Source organism: Hibiscus syriacus, unplaced genomic scaffold (genome assembly GCF_006381635.1).
Source record: "Hibiscus syriacus cultivar Baekdansim isolate YM2019G1 unplaced genomic scaffold, ASM638163v2 tig00110569_pilon, whole genome shotgun sequence".
Lineage (NCBI taxonomy): Eukaryota > Viridiplantae > Streptophyta > Magnoliopsida > Malvales > Malvaceae > Hibiscus > Hibiscus syriacus.
The window spans coordinates 1,261,778-1,272,128 of record NW_024062784.1 but is presented as its reverse complement, the minus strand read 5'-3'; the positions used below and the strand labels follow the sequence as shown (position 1 = coordinate 1,272,128).

Below are 10,351 nucleotides of genomic sequence, written 5' to 3'. Positions count from 1 at the left end.
ATTAGAGCATTAGGTTTAAAAGAGTGGGAGGATGGCACAGTGACGGAGTCGAGAGTTTTTCTTACTTTTCTACTGCTGGTGCCACGGCCACTGCCGATTTGCCAAGGCCGGTGACTTTAAACCAATTCTGATCACAGGTGCGGGCGCTTAGAACGTGAATGAAGAAAGAGCGAAGAGTTATAAAAAGGTTACCAGAAACAACTTGCACAGAGAAGGAAACCACAAACACAAAAGCATTTTTAAATCAATACAACAGCAATAAGCTTACAATTGTGTCTGCAATTTCCTAACTGGGATGTTCCAGTGGAATTAATACAAAAGCATATAAAAAAAAAAAACAATACGAAAGAAGGACCGCATCCATCCATGTACTTCGTTTCAACCATAGGATATCACAACAGCTGCAAATACAGCAATATTGCTACACCAACAGATACTTCACAGAGATCCTGAGTTGTCAGTCGAGAAAGATACTCGGGAGCTTCTAATAATCTTTTTTTCACATTTTCTTTTTTCCAGTCACAATATGGAGCAGGCTTTCTGTGCTTTGCTCTTCTTTTTCTTCTGCTTGGGTGGTTGAAGAACAACTCTGATGGCTGCATCAAAAACCGCCTTCACATTCTGCGGAGAAGTCAACGAATCCCTTAAACATAAAGCATAGTTCCTTGTATGAAAAGAAGATTATCATATTTACAGAACAACATTTACCTCCTGTGTTTTTGAACTGCATTCAATATAAGCAGGTGAACCAATCTGCTTCCTCAGCTCCTCTCCCTAACAGATTCAGGAGAAAAAAAGGGAGAGGAAAGATAAGGGTTAGTTAGTTGCAAATAATAAAAAGTCCACACAAAGAGCAAAACAAGCGTTAACTGGATAATATTTCAGGAAAATTTTGAACTAATACGAAATCCTTTACCTGGGCAGTAGAAATGGGTACAGCTCCAGGATGATCGATAAAGAATTGCTTATCGTCCCGAAGATCTGGTTCATTTGGAAACACATGGAAAAGAAAATGAACACTAGAATTCACACAGAAACACATACATTTGTGGATCAGTTGATTATTCATGATGATCCAGCTAAGTCATTTATGATTCACTAAAATTTCTAGAAAAACTACTGAGAATCATTCTAATACTAAAAGCCTAACCACGGCATCAATGTCTAAAGTCTACAACTTCACGATTGAGAGCCTTGCCTGACAAATTTTTTGGAAGAAGCTACTTGAAAGAAAATTTTTGCAGCTATAGCACATTTAACGATTTAACTTACCAAGCTTAGTTCCAACAAGGATTATTGGAACACCAGAGGCATAATGTTTCAACTCTGGAATCCACTGGGGGAAAAGTCAAGAACATGATTATCAGCAAGCAATAAATTAAAAATCTATCTACACAGCAGTTCACTATGTTTGAATTTTTAGACCTAACCTTTTTGGAGACATTTTCATAACTGGCCCTGCTTATGAGGGAAAATGCCAATATGAACACATCCGCCCCACGATAACTCAGAGGTCTTAATCTGTTATAATCTTCTTGTCCTGTTGCCCAAAATTGCAAACTTAAACCCATCAAAAGAAACAAATATCTCTAGTATATACAATGGTTCAACAATGAGATTGAAAAACGAAAGCAAAAGGTTCAAGTGGAAAGTACCTGCAGTATCCCACAACCCCAAATTAACAGTACTCCCATTGACAACAACATTTGCACTGAAATTGTCAAAGACAGTGGGCACGTAATCCTGTTTTCCAACACAGTTAAAATGTAAGACAAATTGTAAAAATATTCTTAGTATCTTCCAACTGCCAAAACTCCTAAGATGATTATCAAATTCAAGACTAAATACACAAAGATGGAATCACAAAAGGGCCTGAAACCTTGTTTGGCAATTAAAACATTAAAGTGATTTTTCATATTTAATATGATTTTCCCAAATCGAAGTCACAGACAAAATCGGCTGAACAGTCAACAAACACTAAAACCAGTCTTCAACGAGAAAATCCCGATTCAATATCAAAGCAGACAGCATAGCAGCAGCTCAGAAAATTAAACAAAAAAGGCCTAATTTCAATTCACCAATTCATAAGATTTCCTATTATTAAAAACCAAATACTAATTCTTTTCCCAAAATTTAAACAGAACAAGTACAGTTCAACCCTAAACACTAGATTGCCAAAAGAAACACTTCGTGAGAGAGAGAGAGAGAGAGAGAGAGAGAGAGAAAAGAACAGACAATTACCGTGGGAAAAGTGTTGCTTGTGTAAGAAATCAGCAAACAAGTTTTACCAACGGCACCATCACCAACAGTCACACACTTTATAAACCTTGCAGCGCTCATTTTCTTTTCTTTTTTGTCACTCAAAAGAAAAGTGAAAGAAAATAATAGACTCGGATCTTAACACCTGAGGACAAAGCTTGAACCCCTAAAGAAAACTCCACAAGATTACTACTTTTCTCCTTCAATCAGTCATCTGAGTAGCGTATTTCCACCAAATAGGTATAACACTTAAAGAAAGACAAAGGGTTGAAGGAAACCAAGGCTGGAATTAAAGAAAAAAGAGGGAATTGGAGAATCAGCTAGCCCTAGGAAAAAGGGGAAAAAGGGAATTTTTCCCCCTGGATTTGAGCTTGTTTACGTTTTTGAATGTTTAAGACGGGAAATTATACCGTTTGAAAGCGTTCGTTGTGCTAATCTCTTCCCATTTTAGTTCCTTTTTAAGTTAGGCAAACTAAACTTATCATCACTCAACTTTTTCCATATTTCTTTTTTAGTCACTAAATTTTCAAATCATTCTTGAATGTTTTCTAAAATTTAATATTTTCTTTTCTATGACCAGAATCATTTTATTATTTTTCAATTTTCGTCCATTTTTCTTTTCTAATTTAATTATTACTAAAATATTTCTCTTGCTCTTTTCTTTTTTATAAAAACAAAAAAATTAAATTAAAATCAACTTATCTTATACTGATGTAATATACATTCTCTATTGTCCTATCAGAGTGAAATTAATATATATTATTTTTTCTTCAACTTTCACATTATTCGAATTTAAAAGAAAATACTTTGATGTCCGTGAATCAACAAGGGTCTAAAAATATAAATTTAAAAGAAAAGTTTATAATTATTTTAATAAAACGAGGATCTGAATATGGAATTGGCAATGTTGCTTAAATCATTGACAAGGTTTGTAAGGCATGAGTGGGGTGGGGAGGTAAAAAGCATTGCTTTCTTTCCGCCAGCAAAGGTCATGCCATATATGTGAATAAATTTGTATTTAAGAATAAAATTATAGCACGAACTGATCGATCACAGTAGTAAAGGAATTATTATTATTTTTTTAGGTCTCGAGTTTGAGCATCACGGACGTTAGTGGTGTTAGCGTTCAGTATTAAATGGTTGAGTGTTATATTAAAAAATATATATTTTTTTAAAAATCTGAATTTGAATAATTTTACCTATAAGATGCCTATAAAATATTAAAAAAAACTTAAATTCAAAATAATAATGATTTATATTATACAAGCTATTTTTATCCAATAATTAAAATTAGAATATAGATAGACTATTACATGGGCTTCAGGCAATTTACAGTGTGTCTTAAGACACTAAAGCAATAGCACACTGTCCAAGCATAAGAGTTTTCATCAGTAGATAAAGCAGCTTTCTAAGACAGGAAAATTTGGTTATGCTCCTAGGTTTACTAGACACGTTAAAAAACATGTTTTTTCTTCTTCCCCAAGAATCTTGTATCCAGGGATGCAGAATAGTCCTGAATTTTTTTTTAGATTTTTATATAATTTAAGTTCGTCCTTTGACATAAAATTCTACATCCCGCCTATTGCATTTGTCTCCGGATAGTGGTTTTGGTAGGCTGGAAACTTTAGGGTGATCTTTTAGTGAGTGAAAGGATGGTGGATACCATGAACTTGTAGTCGATCGGCTTTGTTAAATAAGCATCCATGCCAACCTCCAAGCATTTTGCCTCGTCCGACGACATCGCATGTGCTGTCAAGGCAACAATAGGAATGTGCCAACCCATCCCTGCTTCTGATTTCCTGATTGCTTTTGTTGCTTCATATCCATCCATCTTCGGCATCTGTTTAACACGGAATTCGAACTCCATTAAGCATTATTCAGTAGCTATGTAGTAGCTACTAGCCTACTAGTTAGTACTGCTTGTCAAGCATTATCTCAAAGTGATTTCTTACTTGACAGTCCATTAAAATCAAATCATATGGAGGAGAATCATGAATATCTGTCTGCAATCTGTCCCTTCTGTACTCTTTTTCATCGAGCTCACAGTTCAGTGCGTCTACCGCCTGCAGTCCATCGCCAACGGCAATTACCGTGGCTCCCATTTTTTCCAGCATGATGGTTGCTACTCTTTGGAGAACCGGTGTATCTTCGGCTAGCAGTATCCGTAGGCCTTCGAGAGATTTCTCTTCATTCACAACCTTACTCGTATACGAATTATCTCCATCTTTTGTACTGCTGCTGACACGATGTTGTTCCGGAGAATTGGAGATTTCGCATTTGGCATCTTCAGTGTCATGCAACTTGGGCCAGACGTTACATTCATCTTCTTCTGCCCTTAGAATGTTCATTTCTGAACCTAAACGTGTCATTTCGACCAGGCAATTCTTCGGTGTCTGGCAATTTGCTGTGTTGGATTTTACGGTTCCTTCTCTTGGTTGCTCCCCAGTATGCACAGCTCCGCCCTTTTCAGAAATTTCAGAATCATCAGAGCTGCAAGTCTCGAAATGAGTTGAATCGATTTCGAGACATTCATGAGACCCGCCTTTATTTCCCTTGGGACTTCTCTTGTGAATTTCAGCATGTCTCTCCTTTATGACAGCTTTCAAAATATGAAGCATCTTTGCCTTGTACAATGGTCTGTTAACCATCAATACATGTCCCTTCCTGCGGAGCTCGATCTTTATTGCATTGGAAGTATCGTGATTCAGCATCCATGCGAATGTCACTCGGCCGGAGAATTTTTCGAGAAAATTAAGCTGTTCTTTCCATATATCGGTGCTCAAGTCAAGCAACCCCATATCAACAACTACAATGTAAAGTAGGTTCTCCATGTCTTGTAGATTGTGTATCCTGGACCTCAGAGGTTCACCTCGTGAATAATGATCGTCAAAACCGCGATTGCGAGTTCGGGGATGAAACAGTTCATGAAGGATTTGTGTCAGTTCATTCCAGTCAGATGCTTCCAAAGTTGGCACTTCATTTCTTGACAGCCACTCTGACATAACCAATCTACCCATGCTGCCGTGTAGGGCAAGGATCACCTGCATTCATGTTTTATGTACGTTAGCTTCACTTGTTGATTTGAGCTAGGTTGTCTACTTTTTCGAACTAACGAACGTAATCAGCAGCCTGCCGGAGCAAAGCTTTACTCACCGCTACACTGTGATTAGCAAAATCCATTTGACCATGTTGCTCTGTGCCATCTGCAGGAGTAGTGAGTAGCAAGAACAGTCTGATTAGAGTTCCTGGACCATTCTTTTTTACAACCTTGATTTCTCCACCCATCTTGTTAACCTGTCATGTACAGTATGAAGCTATGATGAACAAATTAAAGGTTTCAGCATGGGTTCAACTTCACATGTACCGAAACACTTACCAAGGTTCGGACTATGCATAGTCCAAGACCTGTGCCACCATGCCTGCAAAACAACAAAAAAATCTTAGCAAAATCTCTGCACATTTAATTTCTTAATCTGTATATGCAGTTTTTCCACATCAGATTGCTTAAATTACTTACGTCCTAGTTGTTGAAGGGTCGGCTTGCTCAAAGCTCTCAAACACAGATTCCCATTTGCTTGGATCAATGCCTGCAGATCATGGAAGATAAATGCTACAGCTTCCATTTACAATACATATAATTCCTACTGTTTCCAAAACAAAAGAATCATACCACTGCCAGTGTCATCAACTTCGAACCAAAGAACAATTTTGTTGTCTCTCTTGCCGGCCTTCTTCATATGGTTTCCATGATTCTTCAACTTTGTCTTTAATGCAGACTTCCCGGAATAAGTAGACACATTGGGATTCTCACACCATCCACGCAGTATGATATGACCCGCTGAAACATTTTGACAGTTAATCATGCCAAGTTGTCTCTTAAGGTACAGTTCATCATCACCGAATATGCTTGAAAAAATATACTTGAGTTACTTATCTGCAATAAATTTTCAACTTACATGTTGTGAACTTGATGGAATTGCTTATTAGATTTGCAAAAACTTGAACAACTCTGGCAGAATCTCCTCTAACTAATTTCGGAATATCATCTGAAATCATTTAACAAAAAGAAAATGGCTCTTCAGATACATATGTACTTTTTTATCATGAAGTTTTGGTTAGATAAAAATTGTTGTCTCACCCACAAGTTTGAGTCATACCAGAGAGATCCAGAACAGTCTCCACATTGTGGTTGATGCACTGCACAGAGAACATATCGACAAGTCCTTCAAGTTCCCGCCCCAAGTCGAACTCAGCTTCTTCAAACACCAGTTTTCCTGATTCAACCTAAGAAATTTTTGGAGAAAATTTATTTTGGCTGTAATTTTCTTGGTCAGATACAAAAATGTCTTAACATAGATTGGTTTGTCCTATGTCTCACCTTGCTCAGATCCAATATGTTGTTAAGAAGCCGAAGAAGAGCCGTCGAGCATTTACGGATCTGGGAAACCATTGCATACTGTTCGTTCGTAAGATGGTCGTCGCAGATAAGAATATCCAATAGTCCAATAACAGCAGCCATAGGCGTCCTTAGTTCATGACTGCAATACAATAGATCCATAAGGCTCAGTCACTATGTATAACAAGGACTCGGTGAAAGTGTGAAGGCGAATTGGATCAAGTAATTGGTTACCTCATGTTTGCAAGGAATTGGCTTTTATAGTTGCTTGAAGCTTCAGCTTTTCTTCTTGCATTAAGATGACTTATCAACTCGGCTCTGAGTTTCATTTCCTTTGATACCCCATTTGTAAGTATCAAAATACAGACACATCCAATGAATAAGATACCTACAGATGCAGATATCAATATGATCAATGTTTTTATTGATCTTTCGTCAATCTTTCCCATTATATACTTTCTCGGTATGATGATGACTCCGACCTGCACCATTTCCGACCTTTTAGTGTCTTTCTAAACAGTTATAAACAATACTATGATCCAAATGCCTGAGTATGTTCTGAACATACCATAGGTAGTCTTTTAAGGTTGAGAAAAAACGAATCGATGTAATAATGCTGGCCGCCGAGATTGGCCTTCTCCACGTGTACGACATCGCCTGGGGGAAACTTGTTTCCATAGGCTTTCTGTAACCACTGAGCCCCCATTTGTATCATACGATCCTCGGAATCGGCGGCCATCATAAGCCTGGTCCCATTTGTAGTGTTTTTCAACAGAGGAGCGTTTGTGGAAGTAGCCAGTAGGTAACCCTCATGTGAGGTCAAATACATGTACCCACTATGCACTTCAACCAGTTCCTTCATCAGCTGACCTACACTAAAAAGGGCAGTGGTGACACCTACGACGGCTACGATACTCGTGTTGGAAGAGTCCCATACTGGAAGTGCTGCGGAAAGCAATGGTGAATCCGTATACTTGCTGACAGAGACGTGCCACGAAGCTACCCCATCAGGCACTTGAGAAGGGCCTGCAATATTGATAACCTCATCCGGTGGAATTGGCAGTGCCTTCCCTGTCTTTTCCCCACTGATGGGGTCAAGCGGTTCACGGTACCATATCGCAGACACGTTACCTTGAATGAATTGGTCGTTCCATCCTTGTCGCGTCGGCAACATTTTGTTGCTGCGAGAATCTGTTCCGCTGATCGAATAATTTGCAAGATCAGAGTAGATATAGAATGTACTGTTGTCCTTGTGATCTCTATGGAACGCCTGGACAAATCCGTTCTTGTAATTGATCGTTATGGCGTTGAGTGCTTTACGACTCACGAATAGTGCCCATGTCATGTCTTTCATCATCTGATATAGCTGCTATGAGTACAAGATATCAAACAAAAAAGAAGAAAGAAGAAAGTTTGCAAACAACAAAATAAGTCTCAAGTGTCAACCTCAACTTGCTCTGCCTGAGTGGTAGGTTTGTTGTACCGCCTGATAACATATTCCGATAACTTGACCTGTGCAGTCGTAATTTCCGACGTCGAATTTAAGATGCCCCACATCCGTAAGATAGGACGCTGAAGAAGTTCGTAACGAAGACTGAAAGCTAAGATCTTTAGTGATTTGGTTGTGTACATCTTCGTAAAATGCCATGTTAGAACCGTTAGCAGAGCAATCAAGATAGCTAGCATGACCTGAAACAGAAAAAAAAACCCACTGGTTCAATCGACTCGAGTAATCATCGACACGAAAATTTCAGCTTATAACCGTATGCTAACCATGATCGCGAGGCGAGCAACGAAAACGCTGTAGTACGACGAGAGACAACGAGCACTTGCATACTGGAACTCTTCCTGTTCCACATCCCTATGGAAAATCCGACGACATCGATCTCGGGGACCTGTTTTGCTCCTGCAAGATGAAGCAAGTCCCGAAATCCTATTCAATACCTTCCTCAAAGGAGTTCCCATTGGCGAGGCTATGATCGGCGAACTTTCACAACTTGTAGGAGGATATTTTTCTGCCATTGTTGAAACCATATGAAGTACAGTGTGTGCTGATTCAACTAAGATCTTATGTGCAACGCATATGTATATGCATTCCCATGTATGCACGCGTGTAACTAGTACATAAAGAGAAGCAATGTGTTTGTTCTTAAGTGGATACTGTCCTTGATATACTGCTTTCTTTTGTCATTCCCACTTCCAAGGCAGCAATGCGCCATGGCTAAGCCGAGTGTGATTAGCATGTCAAGGATTAGTCTTTCGGTGAGGGAACGATACGAACAAACGCAACTGCTTAAATTCAAGACCTCTAAAAAGAATATATTCCTTCTATCATGATTAAAATAAAAATTTTCAAGGATACACCGCACCGAGCACGCCTCCATCAATCCATGTTCTCATCCTTTAGAGCTTAGCTTTAGTGACTTCACCTAATTAATCCATCACCATCATAACCTAAAGAAAAAGCTTTGCTTTGCTTCAGAAAAACCCACTTTCCCCCCACCTCAGACAGCATAAGAAATCACCAAAATCTTTTGTTAGAATAATATCATAGATAATCGTTTTATATCAGCATCTTTTACACTAAAGTAGATTAATGGGCTGTTAAAGAAAGACTCCAGAGGACGAATCCTGATAGGGAGGAAAGATCTTGTGTACCACGATCGTCGGTGCCATGAACAATGCTTTCGTGAAAAACAGTGGCCAATGAAAGCATATTTAAATGCTGAGATAATAAGATTGTTTATCGGAATCAGACAAAGAATCCTGTGGAGATAATGTTGCACCAAAAAGGTCGTCGTAGTAGGGGTAATAGTCATTGCTCATTGACGTTTTGTATTTGGTTGAGGTTGAGTGTTTATTTGATGGCTTAATACCAAAATAAGTACTCAAACTATATCAATTTTCTCAAATAGTTATCTAAACTATTTTTTTATTCATCCAATGTCTAACATTATAAACATTACCTATTTAGGTGTTCGAGCCATCAACGGTGTTAGTTTTCTCGTTAAGTGATATGTGTCACAATATCATGATTTTAAATTTAATTTTTTTAAATATTAAAAATATTATTATATTTATAAAAAAGACTTATTCTCTCTTAAATCATAAAATAGTCCTTAAATCCCTAAAATCTACAAATCCTAACCTTAACCCTCCACCATCATCCTTTCCGGTTACAACCACCACCGCCTACGTAGTCTCTACCATCCTCCTAGTCATACGTCGTCGTAGTTGTCACCGATTAGCCGTCGGAATTTCTTGGGATCGTGATTTTCAATCGAGGGTTTGTGGGATATAAAATGTCGATTCTCTGTCGATCAATCACGATTTCATAGAGATTTTGGTCGTCGAAGGGAGGAAAGGTCGGGTGGAGCTTCATCGATGGCAAAGGGCGAAGGGCGGCTTAGGTTTAAGGGTTTAAATGAAGGTTTTCAAAGTTTTGGGTTTATTTCAAAGTTTGAGTTCTTTTTTATATATATATATATATATATATATATATATTTAAAATAAAATTTTCAAATTTATAAGATTATGACATGTTTCACTTATCAAGAAAATTAACACCATTGACAGTCCAAGCACCTAAATGGGTAATGTTAGGCACCTGGATGAATCAAAAAAAAATTAGACAGCTATTTAGGAAAAACGGTATAGTTTGGGCTCTTATTTTGGTATAAAGCCTTATTTGATTGC

At 38.0% G+C, this 10,351-nt stretch overlaps 2 protein-coding genes and 1 long non-coding RNA gene across 3 annotated transcripts; 1 reads left to right on the top strand and 2 right to left on the bottom strand.

The window, feature by feature from the left end:
* Positions 1–215: 215 nt before the first annotated feature.
* LOC120132763 (rac-like GTP-binding protein ARAC11) lies at positions 216–2,647 on the bottom strand. Its single transcript, XM_039149453.1, has 7 exons — positions 2,242–2,647; positions 1,656–1,743; positions 1,431–1,540; positions 1,273–1,336; positions 917–981; positions 709–774; positions 216–621 (listed from the first exon to the last, which is right to left on the bottom strand). Exons 1-7 carry the CDS (start codon positions 2,338–2,340, stop codon positions 520–522), a joined length of 594 nt encoding a protein of 197 aa, XP_039005384.1. The 5' UTR covers positions 2,341–2,647; the 3' UTR covers positions 216–519.
* Positions 1,787–2,570, top strand: LOC120132764. The gene is made up of 2 exons (XR_005517033.1): positions 1,787–2,190; positions 2,224–2,570. It is a non-coding gene; the product is annotated as an uncharacterized LOC120132764 (long non-coding RNA).
* A 937-nt stretch (positions 2,648–3,584) lies between the features above and the next one.
* Positions 3,585–8,916, bottom strand: LOC120132710 (histidine kinase 1-like). Its single transcript, XM_039149406.1, has 13 exons — positions 8,429–8,916; positions 8,102–8,344; positions 7,224–8,021; positions 6,890–7,137; positions 6,638–6,797; positions 6,417–6,543; positions 6,216–6,305; positions 5,930–6,097; positions 5,777–5,846; positions 5,636–5,678; positions 5,413–5,553; positions 4,212–5,300; positions 3,585–4,099 (listed from the first exon to the last, which is right to left on the bottom strand). The coding sequence occupies exons 1-13, from the start codon at positions 8,687–8,689 to the stop codon at positions 3,884–3,886; spliced, it is 3,654 nt and encodes a 1,217-aa protein (XP_039005337.1). The 5' UTR covers positions 8,690–8,916; the 3' UTR covers positions 3,585–3,883.
* Between the last annotated feature and the right edge of the window lie 1,435 nt (positions 8,917–10,351).

What these genes read in the sequence shown, in the direction of transcription:
- LOC120132763 (XM_039149453.1), bottom strand. Translation starts at nt 2,340, where the DNA reads ATGAGCGCTGCAAGGTTTATAAAGTGTGTGACTGTTGGTGATGGTGCC. An exon ending in GGGGTTGTGGGATACTGCAG is followed by an intron (nt 1,541 to 1,655) that starts GTACTTTCCACT and finishes TTTGGGCAACAG; the next exon opens with GACAAGAAGATTATAACAGA. An exon ending in TACCCATTTCTACTGCCCAG is followed by an intron (nt 775 to 916) that starts GTAAAGGATTTC and finishes TGAATCTGTTAG; the next exon opens with GGAGAGGAGCTGAGGAAGCA.
- LOC120132710 (XM_039149406.1), bottom strand. Translation starts at nt 8,689, where the DNA reads ATGGTTTCAACAATGGCAGAAAAATATCCTCCTACAAGTTGTGAAAGT. An exon ending in ACCTTAAAAGACTACCTATG is followed by an intron (nt 7,138 to 7,223) that starts GTATGTTCAGAA and finishes GAAATGGTGCAG; the next exon opens with GTCGGAGTCATCATCATACC. An exon ending in GACTGTTCTGGATCTCTCTG is followed by an intron (nt 6,306 to 6,416) that starts GTATGACTCAAA and finishes AAATGATTTCAG; the next exon opens with ATGATATTCCGAAATTAGTT.